The 21,620-nt window shown below is 44.2% G+C and overlaps 2 protein-coding genes across 2 annotated transcripts; one reads left to right on the top strand and one right to left on the bottom strand.

The window, feature by feature from the left end:
* Positions 1 to 923: 923 nt before the first annotated feature.
* NSDHL (NAD(P) dependent steroid dehydrogenase-like) lies at positions 924 to 13,515 on the bottom strand. The gene is made up of 8 exons (XM_053373583.1): positions 13,415 to 13,515; positions 10,269 to 10,367; positions 9,771 to 9,932; positions 8,582 to 8,728; positions 6,722 to 6,850; positions 5,920 to 6,062; positions 3,780 to 3,882; positions 924 to 2,294 (listed from the first exon to the last, which is right to left on the bottom strand). The coding sequence occupies exons 2-8, from the start codon at positions 10,287 to 10,289 to the stop codon at positions 1,962 to 1,964; spliced, it is 1,038 nt and encodes a 345-aa protein (XP_053229558.1). The 5' UTR covers positions 10,290 to 10,367; positions 13,415 to 13,515; the 3' UTR covers positions 924 to 1,961.
* Positions 13,516 to 13,791: 276 nt separating this feature from the next.
* Positions 13,792 to 21,087, top strand: CETN2 (centrin 2). The gene is made up of 5 exons (XM_053373581.1): positions 13,792 to 13,952; positions 16,068 to 16,226; positions 18,080 to 18,208; positions 18,783 to 18,920; positions 20,230 to 21,087. The coding sequence occupies exons 1-5, from the start codon at positions 13,950 to 13,952 to the stop codon at positions 20,317 to 20,319; spliced, it is 519 nt and encodes a 172-aa protein (XP_053229556.1). The 5' UTR covers positions 13,792 to 13,949; the 3' UTR covers positions 20,320 to 21,087.
* Positions 21,088 to 21,620: the final 533 nt, after the last annotated feature.

Below are 21,620 nucleotides of genomic sequence, written 5' to 3'. Positions count from 1 at the left end.
ATAATGTTCTCGAAGCTACCAGCATGAGTTTGACCAAACTGCGGGAGGCAGTGGAAGACAGGAGTGCCTGGCGTGCTCTGGTCCATGGGGTCACGAAGAGTCGGACACGACTAAACAACTAAACAACAACAACCACCATTGGCCCTGCAGCTGATATGGGACTCCAACTCCCATGAGCACCAGCCAATGATGCCGAAGGTTGGGAGGTGATGGGAGGTGGAGTCCAGCAACATCTGGAGAGCCACACCTTGCTCATTCCTACACTCCATGCGCTAAAGGCCAGGAATGCACCTATGTGAGATTCCAGTTCTCATCAGCCACAGTCAGCATAGTTAATGGGCAGGATCAGGATAAGAGCAGCTGTGGTCCGCAAGCATCTGAAGGGATACTTTTTCATCTAAGAACTTAGGACTACATTGATTTGCAAAGGGGTGTACAGGCTTGCCCTGTGAAGACAGCATAAAGTAGTGGGATTTCACACCTCCATTAATGTGCCAGCAAACTAGATAAACCTGTGACTGCAACCCCTATTAATAAAATGTAGGAATGTCCTGCTTAACTGCAGTATTGTATGTGACTTGGCAAGAGGCCTTTACTTCAGAAACAATCAGAATCTACTGTATCGTACTGAGTTTTATCAATGGAACCTGCAGAGCAATTATGGCAAGCGTGCACCACCTACAGGCAGAAGTTGATGTTGCATCCAAAGGTTCTCATTACCGAAATCATTTTCTAATGGGAAGATTATAAGCGATTCTCACTGTGGAACGTGAAGGCAGGACAGAAACTGGCCACAATGCTCACTCACATTACATATACCCTTTTTCAATTGATCAATGAACATAGATTCACACACCCCAACATGCATTTTACATATTTCAGGAAGGCAGAAACTGTCTCAAGATTTAGATACTTCCAGAACAGAATATCCCAGTGTACTTTATTGGAAATTGCACTGAAATACATTTTACCTTTTAGTATGTAAGCAAACTCTTCCCATCTGCTGGACAAATGTACAGTGGCTGTCTTAAGAAAAAGAACCTGTGCAGTCACATTGCAGAAAGTTTGGGCCACAGTTTAAGTACGCAAGTGCAAATGCCTCATCTTTACAGATTTCCCACATAATCTTGTTACAGCATGGGGTGGTTATGCTGATGTTGTCCTGATGTTATTGGGACTACGAGCCCCCGGCTGGTGCTGATGTGAGTTGTAATGCAATATCAGCTCAAGATTTCCCACCTTTACCTTAACAATGACCGATATATTATTGTTATTATTTATTAAATTTGTATACCGCCCTTCACCCAAAGATCACAGGGCTGCTCACAGCATAAAAATTCAAAATGAGAACATGAAATACATAATAAAACAAGAACAAACCCATCACACACACCCTCCCACAAGGACATTTAAAAGGCCATGGAATGTTAAGCAGCCAAAGGCCTGGTTAAAAAGAAATGCTTTCTCCTATCACCTAAAGATATACAGATGGGTTACCCAGCTCTGGAATTTGCACACAGATCTCCCCAACACATAAAAGTGACTGTCCTGAAAAAAGAGTACGGAAAATTATGGCTCACCTGGACTACAACTCCCATCATCCCTGACCATTGGGTCATGCTGGCTAGGTCTGATAGGAGTTGGGGAGTCCACTGTGAAAGTCCACAAGCTCCCCAGCCTTGTATTTCACAGTTTACTTCCCTCTGAATAAGGTTAAGGCGAGTAAAGGCTTGGGAAACTGTGCCTGATCAAGCAGAATTAACGAACTGATCAGGTTTTGTTTCACCCTGTGCAGCCACCACTTCAGAGATGTTGGGTCACAGAAACTCAGCTGAGGCAACAGAATCAATTCAGACTGGGGTTCCTGCAAGAAGTGTTCTAGGGAAACCAGACTGAGAGACAGGAGCAGCCAAAGCAGAGTCTGTAGAGATTGTGGAGGTGTTATCATGGGCCCCAGGCAGCTACGCAGCACGGTGGAGGTGAGGGAAGCTCTTGAGAGTCTTTGCCATGGCTTCATCCAGGCTAACCAGTGGCTTGTAGCCCATGTGCTTTTTGGCCCGCTCACAGCTGTAATAGTGGAACGTTCCAGCAAGCGCCACCCGCATGGGGGTGAAGGTGGGATGGACGGTGACGAAGGGGCTCAGCAGCGTAACCACCAGTGACAGGAGGAAGGCCAAGTAATAGGCCAGCCAATAGGGAATGTGGTATTTGGGAGCCTCGTAGTCCAGGCCCATCAGGATGCGCGACATAAACTCCCAAAAGAGGATTGGTTCGTCGTTCGTGATGTTAAATGCCTGCGAGTTAACAGAAACAGATAAGAAACAAAGAGTAAAGAATCATCCTTTCCCTGTCACCCCTTTAAAGCTGCAATCCTGAAGTCGGCAGTTGTGCTACTTCTGGTTTTTGTACACTATCCTTGGGATCCTTTCCAGCTAAAGCAGGTATGGGGAACCTTTTGCTCTACAGGTGTTCAGGAGCACCTATCATCTCCTACCATTGGCGATGCTTTCTGGGGCTGATGGGAGCTGTAGCTCAGCAACGCTTGGGAGGCTTAAAGTTCTCCACACCTGAGCTAAAGGAGTGGAGAGACAATGCTCTAAAAGTAAGAGATCATGAACTGATCAGTTTGCTTCTGGAAAAACATTGGCAAGTGAGGGCATAGTAATAATAATTTTATTATTTGTACCCCGCCCATCTGACTGGGTTGTCCCAGTCACTCTGGGCGGCTTCTGTGCATATCACAGTTGGGGAATTTCAAATAAGACTAGTGCAAAAAAACAACAACCAGCATTATGAGAAAGCTGCCTCTCTCATCCCTTAAGTGTGAAATATCAGGCTATGTAGCCAGTGACGTGAAAGAGAAGGGAGGCAAGCCAATCAGGGGGATTATGGGGTTGTCGCTGTTTTGGTTCTTATTATGCATTTTCTGTTTTTCAGATTGTTATTTTATGTTGTGAACCACCCTGACATCTACAGGTATAGGGCAGTATACAAACAAACAAGCAAGCAAACAAACAAACAATACTAGCTCCACCTTCTTGTCTGCCTTAGTGCTGCCACAAAGTAGGTATTTTCTAGTCCTGGCTGTCTCCATTCAATGGTGCTTTAACCTTTTGAAGCTAACTGGCCTAGCCAACTTCAAATAGTGGCAAGGTAGCAAGGTGAGGCATGACTAATATGGGCCAAAACCAAAACAAATTTGGTTCATAGTTAAGGTTTCTCTTTGTAAAAAAAAACAACAGTTACAAAAAAGAGCCTTTAATGGACAGTTATCCAAGAAAATAAAAACCAGGAAATCACATCCTGCTGATCCTAGACGAGATTGCTTGCCAAGCCAATACTTACCAATTTCTGTCCTTCAGATCAGCTTATTTGCAGCATTCTCCTGGCTTCTTTCTCTATAGAGCTCCAACTATCTTGTAAAACACTCCAGTGTTCCAGCTCCTAATGTTACATTTCAGATCACCCAACTTATCTCTGTTTACCAGCTTCTCTTAGCCACAAAAGTTCTATTTCCCTTTCCAAACTATTAGCCAATCCAAAGGCTAGCAGAGTCCCATTTAACCCTCCATTATGAATACCTGTTGAGCTTTTCTTTTCCGTCTTAGCTTTTTAGGTTTCATTTCCTCTTAACTATATTAGGTACCTGGGCTTAACTTTTGACTCTGCTGTGAACTTCAGAACATCCAGGTCAGGAAAGAAAACCATTTTACAAGAAACGACAGAACATAAAATGGTGTAGCAGTCGCATTCCTTCACAGAGAAAAAGGAGGACCCACCTTTCCACACAGGGGAGAGTCTCTCTCAAGTTGCTCTGCAGCCAGCATGTGCCCATGGACCACATTTTCCACAAAGGTAAAATCCACCAAGTTCTGTCCATCTCTGCGCAGAGAAAAGGAAGAAGTTGAAGGTTAACACCAACATGCAAGGAAAAAACTCTTGGAAACAGAGAGCCAACCTAGATGGGGTACTAGCTGTTAGGATGCAATTAACATGCAAGTTTGTTTTGTTTTGCTTCGGAAGTACATTGGAGTTGCAGTGAGACCAAGCAGCAACTTGAGTGTGGAGAGTCTAACCTCCCCTGATGTGGTCCTGTCAAAAATACTGCAGTCCCCACTTAACCCCCTGTTTACTATAGGGTTTACTGCAGTCCAGGAACAGCATCATGTCAAGGGAAAGGCCAGCTTGGCACCACCCACCAGCCAGAGGAGGAGGAGCTGAAGGGAGCATCCCTTTCTCTTCCATGTGAGAAACATCACTTGGCTCCAAATGATGGTTGTGCTGGGACTGCAGAGCTGAAGGGAAGAATCTACTGGCCTCCATCCACCAGCTAAAGAACTGCTGGGTTATGTGCACACCCACATAATGTCCAATTTGTGGGATTTTGTGTATTACTGACTTGGACATAACCCGCGTTGGGAAACGTCACACTGAAAATTATTGTCTAAATCTTCAAAATCAGCTTAAATAAAGTACAGTGGTACCTCGGGTTAAGTACTTAATTCGTTCTGGAGGTCCGTTCTTAACCTGAAACTCTTCTTAACCTGAAGCACCACTTTAGCAAATGGGGCCTCCTGCTGCTGCTGCGCCGCCGGAGCACGATTTCTGTTCTCATCCTGAAGCAAAGTTCTTAACCCGAGGTACTAGTGGAGTCTGTAACCTGAAGCGTATGTAACCTGAAGCGTATGTAACCCAAGGTACCACTGTATAGTAGCAGGACGGTTCCTTTCATAGGCATTTCACATCCAATAAAGCTCAACACAGCATCACGTCTAACTGGGTCCAGAAGCTCAGTCGCCTTTACTTTGATTCCTGCAAGACCTGCTCCCTGCTTTGCTGACCTATTTCCCCCTGGTCTGGGAGGGCAGGGCAATGACTGACTCCAGCAATGAAAGCTGCTCTTACTGCTGAAGAGGCCAGAGACCATCTTACCTGTGAGCCCTGCAAGACCTTGCTGCTCAGGATGCCGCGGCGGAGTCCTTTTCAGGAGTTTATGTTGGGGTCAAGATTTAATTTTTGAGATGCTTCATTTCTGCTGTTATTGGCTTTATGTTTTTACATCTTTATCATTAGACATTATGAATTATGTGGGGATTGTTTGACGCTATTCTATACTCATTGACAAGCTTACATTTACGGTTCATGATTACTTACATTTTTGTAATTATGTAAATCTTTTGATGCTGCAGGCTGGCTTAAGTGTGGGTTAAGTGTGCAGAAATAGCTAGCTTAACTAGTAGAATAAGAAAGATTAGGAAGAAAGAGTCCTGAAGGAAGACTGGAAAAGATTTGTAGAATATTTGAAAAATCACTGTAAACGTATTAAAACATTTGCAGGATTTGAGTAAATTCAGCAGTATAAAGTAAGCTGAGCTAAAATTGAAAAAGAACGAATACGGAATAATTTGAATAAGCAGCAGCAAAGGATAACTAAAACGAACCATGGAGGTGGGCGGGGGAGGGAAGTTGATGCCAAATGTAATGTTTGTGTCTGTGATTTGGTGAATGTGGGAAACGTGTAAACTATGAATAAAATTTACACAAACACACACACACATATATGGCTTTAACTATGCTCCGTCTCTCAGCTGCCATCACAAGGGCGTGTGAAGGACCATCTTGTCCCCAGGGGTGGGGATAGGATGAAATAACCACATTTTTTCTAAGTTCATTTTATTGTAACTTTTTAAAAAAATAAATTAATTTTTTTTAAAAAAAAAATCTACGCTTGTTGCAACAATCTTTGTGAGAGCCGCCCAAAAAGAGGTAAAAAGCTGCTGAAAAGAAATAAATAAGAAGGCAGCATTCAAACAGATGACGGTGATGCAGGCTACTTACATGTTTCAGCTGGACCAGTCATAAAAGCAGGATGCAAAATTCAGAGCAGTTAAAACTTTCAAGGGGCTGAACTTTCCTTACCCAATCATGAACTTCATCTTGCCACTCTTGGCTGCTTGGATAATGACAGGAACCAGGTGAGGGTCTTGTGGGCCAAAGATGCCATGGGGACGAATAGCAGTGGTGAAGAAATTCCTCTCTGGGTCGTTGGCGCTCAGCACCTCCTACAAGAGAAAAGCCTGCGCTATCTATCAATGCTCCCGGTGTAACAATGCTTCACCCCTGCCCCACACAGAGCCTTCTAAATACACTGGACATCTAAAATGGGGTAGTCAGTGTCACCTTACCCAAGAGGGAGGTTTCAATAGACTTGAGGTATCCTTAAGTTTTGCAGATATGGTAAAAACAGCCCCACAAAGATGGACAGAGAGGTAAAAGAATGACAACATGGTGGGAGGAGGAATGGAATGCCTGGAACTCCAAACAGAACAATTTCATACTTCGTGGTCGTTCTGTTTTTCTTTTAAAATAGACAGGAGATTGTTGGCTGTAGCCAACATTCTCTTTCTGCTAGTACAAGGGCTCTTGCACTAGCAGATGGGTGAATTGTAACATTGCACAGGAATCCAACACGACAGTTGCATTAGCAGAAACTCGTTGCACACCAGATTGTGCAGTCTATAGTGCAAGGAAGTTAGCAGCGACCTGCTTGCACATTCTCTTGTGTAGCAACATCCCACCAGCACAAAACAGTTCACCAATGGAACATGTATACCATTGAGTCACTTGGATAGAGCCTACATTGGATACGGCTCCCTATGTTGTTTAGCACATATAGGATCTGTTAGCCTAGTAGCAGCAGCGAAACAGAGGACATCCAGACCTTCTCCTGCAGAATCTTGGTTTCTGTATAGTAGTCAATGGGTTTCTTTGCGTAGGGGAGATCTTCAGTTCCATGCTTAATATCTGTGCCCTCGAAGACCACACTGGCACTGCTAGTCAACACCAGTTTCTGCAACAGAAAGGGGGGGAGCACAATACATGGCGTTATACACAGAATGCTTTGGCAAGAACTGCAAAAATGTAATACTCCTACTGGATCTGGCCAAATGCCCATCTTGTCCAGCATTTCGTTTCCCACAGTGGCCAATCAGGGGCTTCCAGGGAGCATAGCAGTGAGCCATGAAGAAAACAGCCCTTTTCTGCCATGGGTTTCATGGACACACTGAGAAAGCAAGGAGCCACAAATGCACCCACCAGCTTGCCACTGGCAAGTGCATTTTTCCTCTGTGGAGAGTACAGAATCAAGGAGAATCCTGACATGGAACCACAAGGAGTTTCTGTGCTGCCAGGCTGACTTCAGAGATATGGGACTCTCTTAGAAGCTGCACTGAGATTTGGAAACATTAGAGTGAGGTGTAAAGACTTCCTGGCCTTTCCAAGTGTTTGCTTATCACAACGGGAACAAGCTCCCATCACTTTCCTCAGTTACAGAGGAAAGCCAGGGCTCATCCCTCCCTCTCTGTTCTGCCGGGTCTTGAGATCAGGGTAATGTCAAAGGGACCCTGTTCTCTTCCTCTGGCTGGCTACCAGGATGCACAAGGATTTGTTGACATCCCCTGCAACTTGAAAGAAACCACCCAAGGGAGAACAAAATACCTCCTATATGCACTATAGCCCACTGAGATCAGCGTTGGTAAATTCCTCCCTTACCACACACAAAATGAATTGGGCAGATTAAAAAATGTTTATAATATCCCTCACATTTATAATCAAAGTAGCAATTCATTTCTTCAGGAGACTATCCCACATATATTTGCATGCAGCTCTTGAGGCAGAATGATTATTTTTAGAGCTGTCTCCCCACCCCTTTAAAATCTAAATAATGTAAGAAAAATGCTAATAAGTTATCATGTCTTGTGATATTAAGTAACACTTTGATTTAGCTCTTTAAATCACACTAGCAGAAATTTATTCCCCACCCCATCAAATTATTTCAGTTCAACTATTTTTGATTGGCAGAAAATAATTTGTACCGTTTTGAAATATTTGTTCTGTTGGTTTAGCTCTATTTTGAATGCTACAACCGAGCTTTATCTTACTCTTATACTTTATTGCCCTCTTTGATACAAGTGTCTAGCTGTTGTTGGGTGCTAAATAGATACTGTAAGTAAGTAGGCTCTGGATGGCAAAATTCCAGTTCAAACATTTTCCAGAAAGTCCACATCACTGATCAAAACCAACCCTGATTACTGTCTGCCTGCACATTTTCAGTAACGGTACTCACAACCATGGTACACACATAACACTGCATCATGGTTTGTTTAGCCTACCAATGATTTGCTTGAATGTGTGAGCCCAGACCAGCACAGCATACTAACCGTGCTGTCTTTTCTGCTTAGCAAACCACAACATGAAGCCAGGGTTTGTTGCTGGCTTGTGAACCATGGCTTGTTTTAACCATAGCTCATTATGTCCAAACCAACAGCCCTGTTTAACCATGGTTTGTTGGGGCATCCCAATCCCAGGTGCTCACCAAGGTACAAAGGCACAAAACAAGAACTGCAAAAAGAAAACTTTGGAGAAACAAACCATAGATTGCTTGCTCAACTGTGAGCTAACCACTAACACTAACTTTTGCTGAAGGGCAATAATGCTGAAGGATTTAGTGTTATATGTGCACACAGCCACAAAACCTGACCAGGTTCATTCAAGTTGCTTTAAGTTCCAGCTCTGCACTTACTTCGACACCAGCTTCCTTACAAGCCTCGATGACTGCTTTGGTCCCCAAATAATTGACTTTGTAGAAAAGATCTCTGTTGTGGCTGGAAGGTGACGGTGAGGCACAGTGAAACACGACAGTCACCCCCTGTAAAGCTGGAAGCAGATCCTGGAGGCACAGAAGAGGAGGTTAGAATCAATCTACCTGGAGAATCACAACAGCCACAACTGGGTCTAAGGCAGAGATGTTGTTGGGTTTCAACCTACACCAACCTGGCCAGTGGTCAGGAATAATGGGAGCTACAGACCTATAACATTGGGAGGAGTGTTCCACATCCATAGTCTAAGGGCAGACTTTCAATCACAGCTCCATGAGGAGAGTTTAAAAAAGGAAGCTTTAGTGCAGAGACTCAAATACCATGACACCTCACAGATTAGGGCAGTGGTCTGCTCTGCTGCCCATTGGGACCCATCGGGCAGGAGGCTAACAATAGGTGGAGCCAGAACCAATGATAGGTAGAGCCTACTATTTCTAGGTTTGCTTACATCCTTCTTCTCCATGCTGAGCTCTACAATGGCAACACTGAAACTGAAGAAGCTGGCAGCCAGGTCACCCTCATGTCTGGTTGTAAGAAAGCAGGCAGGCAGGGGCTAGCTGTCTTCACTAGATTAGGGACAGAATAATCTTTGGCAGGCATAGGGAAACTTGGCCCTCCAGATGTTTTGGGACTACAACTCCCATCATCCCTAGCTAACAGGACCAGTAGTCAGGGATGATGGGAATTGTAGTCTCAAAAACATCTGGAGGGCGAGTTTGCCTATGCCTGATCTTTGGGATCACCCAGAGTGGTGGAAATGTGTGTGCACTTCCCTTCAAATTGTTCCCACTTGCATGCATTTCAAAAAATGGTCAAACAGAACTCCAAGGGTAGTTTTATCATTTGGCTATGGGCTTGAGCTATCCAATAGCTCAATCACACAGGTGCAGTAATTGGTCAGTAACAGGCATTAATAGGGTGAATCATACTTCTTCATCCCACCAGTTTTAAACACACTTGCATCCTTATGTATATGGCTTCCAAAAAGAACACTGGTCACCTTAAGCAGTGCCAAGCAGACCAAAGAACTCCAAATCTGTAGCATGAACAAGATGCAGCAGCGTGCCGACATCTCTTTGCTTCTGTGTGCACAGCTGTAGTTTTGGCTCATACCTTTTTGTTGCAGAGATCACCTAGGAAGAACTGCACCTTGCTGTTCTTAAAGCCCTCACGGACATCGAACACATTAACTGTGTAGCCTTTCTCTAGCAGACTTTGTACCATGTGCTGACCCAGGAACCCTGAGCCACCAATCACAGTGCATTTCCTTCTGGACTGTAAAGAGAAACAAAGGGTAGGGCACATCAGCAGAGACCACTGCATTGCTGAATACATGTGAGTTTGCATGCATGGTTCTTGGGAATGAGCAAAGAGCATCATGAAATAATTTACTGAACAACAGCCACAAGCAATGAGAAAACCAAGCAATGAAAAAGAGCGCTACTTTACAGAAGATGCATAGAAAACAAATATGGTGAAACATCTTAAGAGATGCTTTTTGAAAAAAGAAAAAGAAATGCATTTACAGTAGCTATATTGTAAGCTATTTTGTGAGAATACTTTCCCTTGAAAAATCAAGTTATCAATAAAAAAGAACACAAACCAGCTTACCTGTCTTAGTCGAGTAGCCATATTTGGGAGCTATGGATGACTTTGTAGCAAACTCTAAAGGAGCACCCAATGAACACGGCGACTTCAAAACATTCTTTCCTGTTGAAATACATATGTGAATCAAACAAGAGGCATACCATTTTCAGTTCACATAAGTAGGATTGCCAACTGACTAAGATAAAAAATCCAAGCCTGCTCTACTCTCTTTAACAGAAGTAAGGTTTTGTCAGCATGTATCACACAACCGCCACCATGCGTGACTTTTTTGTCTCGCAGGGTATTGACCTGGCTTGCGTGACGGAGACCTGGGTACGGGAAGGCGAAGTAGTCTCCCTACATGAGATAACACCCCCAGGTTTCTCTGTCCTCCACCAATCGTGGACTGTGGGTCGGGGGGGGGGAGGAGTAGCGTTGTTATTCCGGGAGCATTGCTCTTTCAGAGCTCTGCCATCACCGGCGATCTCCGGCATTGAATGTGTTGGTCTCGTGTGGGGCACCAAGGAGAGCTTGGCTGTCTGGCTGGTGTACCGACCACCCAGCACACCTACAGCCACCCTGTCAGACCTGCTGGAGGTGGTGGCGGGCTGGGCCTTGGAGTTCCCAAACCTACTGGTTTTGGGAGACTTCAACGTCCGTGCCGATGCCGCTCCCTCCTCACAGGCTCTGGACCTAGTGACTTCCATGGCGACACTAGGGCTCTCCCAGTTTGTTTTGGGCCCCACTCATCAAGCAGGCCACACGCTGGATCTGATCTTTGGGGCTGGCATAGATGTGATCATGCTCCCCGCTGTGGAAGTGCCATGGTCTGATCACTACGCTTTGAAAGCCAAGATTGACTTCCCGCTCCTCCCCAGCTCGGGTGGCGAACCTATTTGGGCTCGTCCGCGAAAACTGATGGATCCTGATAGATTCCGACAAGCCTTGCGGAACCCTGCTCCTCCTGGCGACTCGTTAGATGACCTTGTTGAGGACTGGAATAACCGGCTCATGGCAGCCATTGATGAGATCGCGCCTAAGCGCCCTTTGCGACCCCGTCGAAACCGGGCCCCTTGGTTTACTGAGGAGCTCCGGAAAATGAAGCGGGATCTCAGACAGCTGTGAGGCATTCGTGAGCTTTTTTGCGGAGAAAGTCCTGTTGCTCCGCCGTGACCTCCCTGCCAATTTAGATACAGTGACTGAACTGGAGGCCCCTCGACTGACTTCAGGTCCAGTGTTGGACCATTTTGATCGGATACTCCCTACTGATGTGGATAGATTCCTCCAAGTTGGTAGGCCCACCACCTGCCTCCTTGATCCGTGCCCGTCTTGGCTGATTAGGGAGTGTCCAGATGTTGCGCGGACCCCCCTGGTTGAAATTATCAATTTGTCCCTTGACACGGGGACATTCCCAGGGGAACTGAAGGAAGCAGTGGTGTGTCCACTCTTAAAGAAAACTTCATTAGATCACTTAGACCTATCCAATTACTGCCCAGTTTCAAATCTTCCATACCTGGGTAAGGTAATTGAGAGAGCGGTTGCTGAACAGCTTGGTAGGTTTCTGGAGGAAACATCGGCATTAGATCCATTTCAGTCCGGTTTCCGTCCTGGTTTTGGGACGGAGACGGCTCTGGTTGCCCTAACAGATGATATCTGTAGACAACTGGATCGAGGCGGGTCAGGACTGCTGATCCTTTTAGATTTGTCAGCAGCCTTTGACATGGTCGATCATGATCTTCTGGACCACCGCCTCGCAGACGTGGGGATACAGGGCATAGCCCGTAACTGGTTGTGCTCTTTTATCTCTGGTCAGGGACAGAGGGTGGCACTAGGGAGGGAAATGTAATCCTTGACGCCTCCCTTTCCACGGAGGCGCAAGTTACAGCAACAGCCAAGGCGACATTTTTCCACCTTTGCCGCATCAAGCAGTTGGTCCCTTACCTTTCCCGCCCCGACCTGGCCACAGTGATCCATGCGACGGTCATCTCAAGGCTTGACTACTGTAATTCGCTCTACGCGGGGCTGCCCTTGAAGCTGTCCCAGAAACTCCAGCGGGTACAGAATGCTGCAGCGAGGCTCCTCACGGGGTCTTTGCCATGGGAGCATATTCACCCAGTGCTTTTCAAGCTGCACTGGCTTCCGGTGGAGTACAGGGTCAGATTTAAGGTGCTGGTTTTGACCTTTAAAGCCCTTCACGGCCTAGGACCCTCGTACCTACGGGACCGCCTCTCCCGGTATGCCCCACGGAGAGCCTCAAGGTCCATAAATAACAACACCCTAGTGGTCCCAGGCCCTAAGGAAGTTAGATTGGCTTCAACCAGAGCCAGGGCCTTTTCAACTCTGGCTCCGGCCTGGTGGAACGCTCTGCCTCATGAGACCAGGGCCCTGAAGGATCTGATTTCTTTCCGCAGGGCCTGTAAGACAGAGTTGTTCCACCTGGCCTTTGGCTTGGAGCCAATTTGATTCCCTCCCTCCCTCCCTCTCTTTTTTCTTTTCCTTCTCCTCCTGCAATGAGGCTACATTTTAATATTTTAATGTTCCATTATTTTAATGTTGTATTTTATTTTTGTTTTTAAGTTGTAATCATTCTTCTTGTTTTTATTATTGCTTGTAAGCCGCTCTGAGCCCGGCCTTGGCTGGGGAGGGCAGGGTATAAATAAAAAATTATTATTATTATTATTATTATTATTATTATTATTTGACTAGTCAACATCAATACAACCCACTTGGCTGTCCAAATCTGTCATAAGTCTATTTTTAAAAGCCATCTAAATTAGCCACAACCGCCACATTTAGGACAGCAAAGTCCCACCAGTTAGTCCCACCATAAGATGATTTTGCAAGAGTGTACTCCTTTACACAACACAGCTTTTGCAACTCACTGCCACAAGATGGCTAAATAGAACAATGAAGTTGAAAGGTAGCCTCCACTATTAGAAAGCAACACTGCCCGCTTGCTTATATATTCATTATTATATTGATTTAATAAGAGGAACTCCCCAGATCACAAAGCAAAATAAAAATAAAAATGCAAGCATTAAACGCACGCGATATTAAAAAAAAAACAAGAACTAATAAAAATCAGCTTAACAAATGCAAACACAATTTAAAACCTAGGCTTTCAGGCCACGCAGCTTCCACTTCCCACGGGGACAACAGCTTGCTCTTACCTGCAGGCGCCCCCCAACAGACCGAACCTGCCTCACGTCACGAAGATGCAGTGCTTACTCCCACTTACGCTGTTGTTGTTGCTGCTGCTGGACCACGCCCACCTCTGCATCCCTCCAATCACTACTCGCTCTCTCGTTTAGCTCCTCCTTCCCGCGCGGCACCACGCTCCCCGCCCCTAAGCCGATAATCGGCCGAGAGCTGGACCGTTCTCCCATTGGCTCTGCGTCTCTCCCATTTCGACCCAATCGGGCTCTGCCAACCGAAGCCCCGCCTTGCAGGGCTCTTCGGCTTGCAGTTCAGCCAAGTGGGGTTGGATAACAGCCCCCGCGCGCGCCCGGCTCGCCGGCCAATCGCGAGAGCGGTTGCTCCCACACCACCGCGTGAGGAGAGGAGCCAATAGGGAGCCGCGATATTGAGAGGGACCGCTGTTGTGGTGACAGTTGAGCTCGCCGCGGTTTTTTTTTTTTTTGGTTGTTCTTCCCACGCCTCCTGCCGCCTCAGGACCGGCTCGGCTTCCGACGGTCCCGGCTTGGGATGGTCAGTGGGGTTATGACTTAAGCGGGTGGGGAGGAGGACGTGAAGGGAGAGGCCGGCGCGGCTTAGTGGAGAAGGGCCGTTAAACCCCGCCTCCCTCGCAGGGAAGGCAACCGTCATGCAGATTTGTTTATTCCTATGTTAATTTATGCAAGTGAAAGCCCAGGTTGGCGTCATAGTTTATGTCAGCTTTTCTCAACTTTGGAATCCCCAGGAGTAGCTGGACTACAACTCCCAATCCCTGACCATTGTCCCTTCTCGCTAGGGATGCTGAGAGTTATAGTCCAAAGATGTCTGGTCTAGGTCCTTGTGATGGACTCGAGGGTTGTCCCCTCCTTTTTTGTTTGTTGATGTAGGGGGGGGGGACATCTCGAGGTGCTTGTTTTTTCGGGGGCTGTGCTGAGGGTCAGCCTCTCCCAAAGGTGGTAAATCCGTCTGGGCCGCTGCTCCAGTAGGGACAGCTCCTGCTGGCCTTCAAATTCATGATTATAATGGTTTTCTGTCTATAAATAAAATTTAAATCCCTGTGCATAGAAATGTATGATGTAAGGGAGAAGCCTACCTGCTCTCTCATAAGCAAACTTCCTAAGTGGAGTGAGGTGTTGATGGCGGTCGGGGGGGGGGGGTTTGCTTTAGTTTTGGCATGAAACAGCATTTGTCTCTGTAATCCAGATGTGAGAAGCCTTGGGGGCAGATAATGCTGAGCTACAACTGCCATCAGCCCCAGCAAGCATGCTCAACGGTCGGGGGGTGGGTGGGTGGGAGTTGTAGCTCAGCAACAGCTGGAGGGCCAAAGGCTTCTACACCCCTATAATCCAGTATAGGCACTTGGTAGCAGGACAGTTGAAACAGTTTGACCATTTCAGTTAGAAACAGGATTGATGTACTGGGTGGTGGGTAATCCCCCAGCCTGTGGATGACAGCCAAACTACCCACAGTCAGCATAGGACTGCATCCATGTTATCTGAAGGGTCACCTAAACTTGTGTGAGGCTGTCCAAGCTTTATTATCAGCACCAGAGGTTCTGCCCTCTGGCCTGCCAGCAAAAGCTGGCAGGCTGATGGGTGCTAAGGATACAGTTTTTTTCAGTGGTAGCCCCACACTTTGGAACTACCTGTCCAGGGAAATATGTATGGCATCAAAGTGTGTTTGTTGCATTTCTGCCAAGGCACCCAGGGCTGTTTACAATTTTAAAATAAATGGGGTAGGGTATTCAACCGGAAAGGCCCTGATGTTTTCTTTGGCAGCCCCCTCTTTGCTGGTCTTAAGTAAATGGTCTTCAGAGCTGTTGTTCTTTTAAAGCCTGCATTTAACTGAATTCTGCTGTGCTTGTATAAATCTTCAGGTTCTTCTGGTTTCTCTCTCTTTTTGCGTGGATGGATGGGCGAAGTATATTTTAATGTGTTTTAGAGTCATGTAAGCTGCCTTGTGAAGGCCAGGTGCCTTGAAAGGCAGGTTAAAATACTTTAAATAAACACTGCCCCTTTGGACTGCTGTCCTAAATACACTTTGAGTCCAGTGAGACTTAATTTTGAGCAAGCTTGCATGGAATTGTACTGTGAAAACCTATTTAACCGTTATGGCTTCTCCTGAACAATTTTGCATTCCTGACACTTAATAAGTAAATAGTGATTTATAATGTTCAGGAGAAGCAACACTCACCTTGATGATCCTTACAACAACCAAACATAACAGTTTACTTAGGCTGTTTATGGAAGAACCAAGATTTGACCAGGAGTTTCTAGTTCACCCTTAGTCATTCATGTACTCTTGGAAATCATAATCTTTGTAATTCTTCTGTGCTGTAAATAGCCAGGTTTTAAAGCGTTGTCCTTAAATGTAGGAAATCCATCTTTAATTTCCTGTTGAGGAATGAGAGACACTACTTGGCATTTGACTACCTCAAACTCACCTTACCTCAAACGGGGTAGAACAAGAATTCCATGCTTTGAGCTCCTTTCAAGGGAAGACAGTACACAAATGTGATCATTTGTTTGGAATTCTGAAATATTCATTCATTCATTTGGTTGACTAATGTCTCCTAAATGTTCAGGAAGATTAAAACCATGTACTTGTGTTTTAATGTTATCTTTTTTTGGTCTTTGATATATGTTTAAGGCCTCCAGCTACAAGAAAACACCAGTGGGGGCTCCACCTCAGAGGAAGAAGGCAGCTCCCAAGACTGAGCTCACTGAAGAGCAGAAACAGGAGATCCGGGAGGCTTTTGATCTGTTTGATACTGATGGCACTGGGAACATTGATGTGAAAGAGTTGAAGGCAAGCAGAAAAACATGACTGAAATGTGTCTTAAGATTGTAATCATATGGCCCATTGAGCCAGCGGGGTTACTTCTAAGTAAACATATAGAGGATTATACTTTGTGGAGCTGACTTTGGCCAATGAGAGCTGTAGTCCAAAACATCTGGAAGGTACCAGGTTGTTGAAGTCTGAACTAAAGTGATAGGGTGGCTACTGGAGAAGGGTAGTGTCATTCTACTCCATTGTTCTTCATTATACTACTTTTGTCTACTCTATCCTACTTTTGTCTGTGGCTTTATTTGTATTGGGAAAATACCCAAGAGGTATTGAAGGTTATCTTGCATCTATTGCTTGGAATAGAATAGAGGAGGCAACAAGGACATAAAGGGTGGTTACAGGCATACCTGAAAACATAAGCATTTCTCCTTTGGGGCAATTATCCTCCACCCCCATCCCACTTCTTTAATGATCAATGTATAGGTCTTGGGGCTGTTCCTGTTCATCCCTCCCTCCCTCATCAGATAGTCTTGTTTTGGTTGTTTTCACACACGTTGCATATTTATATGATCATATGTTGATGACAGTTCTCTGAGAGGGCTTTGTGATTGATGCAGACTCAGCTGTGCAAATCATGCTTTTGTTGTTACATGTGGTTAACATTTTTCCTCCTCACTGATATTTCAGTGAGGGAATCTAAAAGGACTAGAATAAACAGGAGATAAAGAGTATAAGGTTAACCTTTCCCCCTGAATGACAAATTCAGCAGCTAAAGTAAATACAGTCTGAAAAACTCAGTGGCATCCAGATTTATCTTAGAACAGTCTTGTTGTTCAGATTTCATTTAATGGAGTCAAGTCTCTTTGTTACAGCCATGTGCCTTTACAAAGTTTTCATTCTATCTTTATACCATGGGTATAGAAAGGGTTACTTCTTGTTAGGAGCTACAGGAGAATACTTCCATCTTCAACCTTTCAGCAGTACAAAATAGAATACATGGAAGTATTGTAATATCTGTGATTCCTGATGGCAGAAGATACTGCTAGTGTCACTGTGCTGGCATTGTCTTTACTCAATCCAGGAGTCTCTCCTATTATTGAGACTTCCACTTCCACTTTGTGTGACCTCATCCCTGTCTCCAATATGAGGTTATTTTCCCCTTGAGAGACTGGGATGGAATATCAGGAAGCAGAGAGAATCAGGTTTCTGGGGCAAGCACAGGGCTCCTTGGCCATCACTACCATTCATAATCTCATTTCTCATAGGAGGATTTCAGCTTTTAACAAAGCAGAGATGTTAAAAAAGAACACAGGTTTCTAGATTTTCTAGACTTGATTGTTATCTTGGAAAATGAAGATTCTTTGTGTGAGGCTTTGGGTTTCCTGGCCTGGAATCTATTTGAATTGTTAGTGTTGTTGCCATTGAGAAAGATTATCTCATCTGGAGGTAAAAAACAGCAAATAATTTTGTTCTAGTTTTTGAGTGGTATTGGGTTGTTTGCTTATCTGATGAAGAGTTGCATGATCTGATTTGCCTTCTCTCCAGACTTTTGGAGGAGTACATTGTTATAATGCCAGTTCAGATGACCCAGTATGCTCCATTCCCAGTTCCATTCCTACCTTATGTAGCAGTGGATATTCTCAGAATTGACCACTAAGTATGTTAACAGCAAGGGAGCTCTGTCAAAGTTACACCATTAAGACAAATGTACTTTCCTTTCCTACCCATAGTCTTGACACCAGTACATCTGCTGACAAGAATGCAAATATATAGTCTTTGTCTCAGATGCAGAAGTTCTGCTTCTATAGTGTACAGTTGAGGTATTTACTATTCCTTTTCCTGCTGAGATGCCAGTCTGTTTTCATTGTTTGCAGGTTGCCATGAGAGCACTCGGGTTTGAACCTAAGAAAGATGAGATCAAGAAAATGATCTTAGACATTGACAAGGAAGGAACTGGAAAGATTACTTACCATGACTTCTTAGGAGTGATGACCCAGAAAATGGTAGGTTGATCTAAACACCTGCCACAAAATCTGGCCTTTTTCTGAAGTCTGTGAGGGAGGGCTAAAGGGACCTTGTTATGATATTTGCATCTGTGTGTGCTAAAGATGTGATAGAAGTGGGACTCTGTCCTGTTGTAAGGCACCAATTATGGGGTATGTGGGAGATCCACATTTGCTTACATCAATTGCTTTTAAGGTGATTGGGAAAGCCACATAGATGTCAGTCTCTGGCCTTTATTGATTGGGTAGCAGTGGGTGGATTCTTTGAAATAAATAAAAGTCCTCCTACAGAGGTCTATTCATTCACCACAACCAAATTAGGATAGAGCGTGCCCTAAAAGGATGTAGTACTCTTCCTTTTGTTTGTTAAACTTTGCATCTGCAGTAATGTGGCTATATAATTATAGCCAGAATTTTGGTGGCAGTTCTTTAATATACTTTTTGTTATATTTACATTTCTTACACGGGTAGGAACGTTACCGTAGTTTGCTATTTCAATAGCTGGTTGTTTTCATGTGTAACAACCAAATGTCTGAAATGTTACTATTTTACTTATCTTTATCAAAAAAATAAGGCTGAAAAAGATTCAAAAGAAGAGATTCTGAAAGCCTTCAAGCTGTTTGATGATGACGAAACTGGCAAAATCTCTTTCAAAAACCTCAAACGTGTGGCCAAAGAACTGGGGGAGAATCTTACAGACGAGGAGCTACAGGTTTGGACTGTGTGTCTGTTTGCATGCATGCTTAAGCCACTCAATGTAGTGATTTAGCAAGCTTGCATTTACTAATAGTGCTTTGAATCACCTGCATTCAAATTCTGTAGCCTGTCAAGCATCACAAATTTGTACTTAAGTTGGAGCTAAATGGAACCTTCACTTTCAATGGTAGTACGATTCTTAAAACTTGCAGGCAGGCAACAGTAGGGGAAGGGCTATCACGTTCATGTCCTTTTTGTAGGTTTCATGGGAACACCTGATTTGCTGCTTTGGGGAAATTGAACTGGATGGACCTTGTTCTGATCCAGGAGTGCTCTTCTTATGTTCTTAATATTTGAAAGAGGTGGGGTGCTGCTTTCCCCATCAGCTCTTGCAATACTTTGGGGACTCCATTGATTTTGTTTCCTTTTTTTCAAGAGAATTGTTACAGTTACCTGCAACAAGCAGTCTGAGGAATTCCCCTGGCATGACTGATTCACCTAAGTAGAGTATTCAACACCTTGTCTACCTAAAAGGAAAAAGGACATGTCCTTTTTATTGAGAGCCTTTGTGGTATAGCAGTTAGTTAGTGTTGGACTTTGACTGGGGAAACCCACTCATTCACAAAGCTTACAGTGTGATTTTCATCCAGTCATTGTCTTGAAAACTAAAGCATATGAAGATTTTTTGAGGGGTGTGTGGGATATGTCCTTGAAAGAAGGTTGGCATAAAAATCTGATAAGGATGTCACTTTTTGTACTGACCCAATACTGACACGCTGAAAATAACTGATGAATATTTTCCCGCTATCACCACATCAGGAGAAACTATCTGTTATTATTATTATCAACAGGAATAAATGGGTGTTTTTGCTTTTAAGAGAAAGAAACTATAGTGTTCTTCAGCTACTGGTATTGGTGAAGTTCAGCTTATTTGTAAATGAACCGAAGTTGATTATGATTAATGTAGTGAAGTTTGTCTAACAATTTATTCAGGATGCTACACTCCCAGGCAAACTGTCAAGTGTTCTAAAGGGATCTCCCCAAACTGAATGACTAGGATGCTTAGGTAACAGTATGTTAGATGAAAAGCTTTATGGGCTAATAGCCGTAAATAAATAAATAAATATATATATATAAATAAAATTAGATGAAAAGCTGCTGGTGTACAAACTGATGTATTTTGAGGCAGAATGAGTACCAAAGGCAAAAGTGTATTTTCAGTCCCCTTTGGAAACCTATTGCAAGAAGAAGATGCCTCTTCCTTCACTTCCACAACCATCATTTAACTCACTGGGTTTGCCCTTTGATTCTTTGTCATGTTTCAGGAAATGATTGATGAAGCTGATCGGGATGGAGATGGAGAAGTCAATGAGCAAGAGTTCTTACGAATCATGAAGAAGACCAGCCTCTACTGAGATGCTCGGCATCTTGTGTGTGCGGTTTTTGTTTTGTTTTTTAATCTCATCATGGTTTTGTTGCCTGAGTTTGACCTCCGTGGTGCTTGTTCTGGAAGGGATCAGCAGCAGCCCAGATCTCACTAGCTTTGTGAGATATCCCTCACATTTTTTATGCCCATGTCCTTCTCTATTGACTTCATCACCACCACCACCACCATCTCCTAATGTTGTGCTTCAGATCCATCTTTTATATTTCCAACAGTAATGTGAAGTGGCTTCCTTGGTTGAGCTGCCTTTTGAAGGAGGTTGTGTACTTGCACACTGGACTTACATGCAAGGAAGTATTTTTTTTAAAAAAAATGCCAGAGACAATTTAGGTATTCTCAGAAACAAGGATGTTTCTTTTTAAAAACTTGTTTTAATTATCTGAAGCTTGCATTGTATGGCTCTTGGTACTTGCCAAAGTGAAAAGATGCCAAAGAGTGGATAGCTCCAGTTCTGCTTCTGCACCTACTCCACATTGGTCGTTCCCTGCCTTGTAGGAGGTGACTTGATTCTGGATGTTGAGGTTAAAATGCAGTGCCTGCAGTATTTAAGCCTTGATTTAAAAGAAAACAGTGTACTTACTTATTAGCCTTTACACTTTTTCAAAAAGCATTGAATGTAAAATTGGTGTGTTTTGAATCCCTGAATTGGCTGGAAAGAGCCTGTAACAGTTCTTCCAAATGCTTATGGTTTGTGCTGCTGAAATTTAAAAGATGACATAAAATAGTTCATGACAGCAAAGTTGTCTGTATTCTTTATTACACATTACATTGGCAGATGGCAGGGGGCACCTCCAGTTAATTATCCTGTTGCTGATGCTGCAGTGGGATGGCTCTCACCCAGTGTTGGATTGTACATCCAATCAGTGCAAGAGCGGGAAATGGATTTCCTATGGAGTTTCCTGCCCTGTTTCTCTTGTCATAAGTCTCTCTTTACTATTGCTACCCTCAACTAAAAACTCATTAGTGGCTCACACTCTGGAATCTAAGAGGTAAAGGCTATGCTAAGCCCATCTCACCACTATGCATTGGGTGGCTGGGTTTTTTTGGTGTGTGTTTTTTTGGTATGTTACAACTATTCAGCAGATCATGGAGGGAAAGAAAGCCCATTTTGCACTGCCTGTGCTGACTGCACAGCTTGTACTCCCAGGTCCCACAAAGTGCTATCTCAGCCAGCAGCTCAAACATCTGGGCCACTATTAATTTATTAATTTAATACAATATTAAAGTAGGAACTCATACATTTGAAGTCAAATGAAAAAAATCAGCAGACCG

Source organism: Podarcis raffonei, chromosome Z, assembly GCF_027172205.1.
Source record: "Podarcis raffonei isolate rPodRaf1 chromosome Z, rPodRaf1.pri, whole genome shotgun sequence".
Lineage (NCBI taxonomy): Eukaryota > Metazoa > Chordata > Lepidosauria > Squamata > Lacertidae > Podarcis > Podarcis raffonei.
Note: the sequence above shows the minus strand (reverse complement) of the source record. Positions and strands in the feature narration are given on the sequence as shown.

What these genes read in the sequence shown, in the direction of transcription:
- NSDHL (XM_053373583.1), bottom strand. Translation starts at nt 10,289, where the DNA reads ATGGCTACTCGACTAAGACAG. An exon ending in AAGATGAAGTTCATGATTGG is followed by an intron (nt 3,883 to 5,919) that starts GTAAGGAAAGTT and finishes TTCTCTGCGCAG; the next exon opens with AGATGGACAGAACTTGGTGG. An exon ending in ACTCTCCCCTGTGTGGAAAG is followed by an intron (nt 2,295 to 3,779) that starts GTGGGTCCTCCT and finishes GTTAACTCGCAG; the next exon opens with GCATTTAACATCACGAACGA.
- CETN2 (XM_053373581.1), top strand. An exon ending in TTGATGTGAAAGAGTTGAAG is followed by an intron (nt 16,227 to 18,079) that starts GCAAGCAGAAAA and finishes CATTGTTTGCAG; the next exon opens with GTTGCCATGAGAGCACTCGG. An exon ending in TTACAGACGAGGAGCTACAG is followed by an intron (nt 18,921 to 20,229) that starts GTTTGGACTGTG and finishes GTCATGTTTCAG; the next exon opens with GAAATGATTGATGAAGCTGA.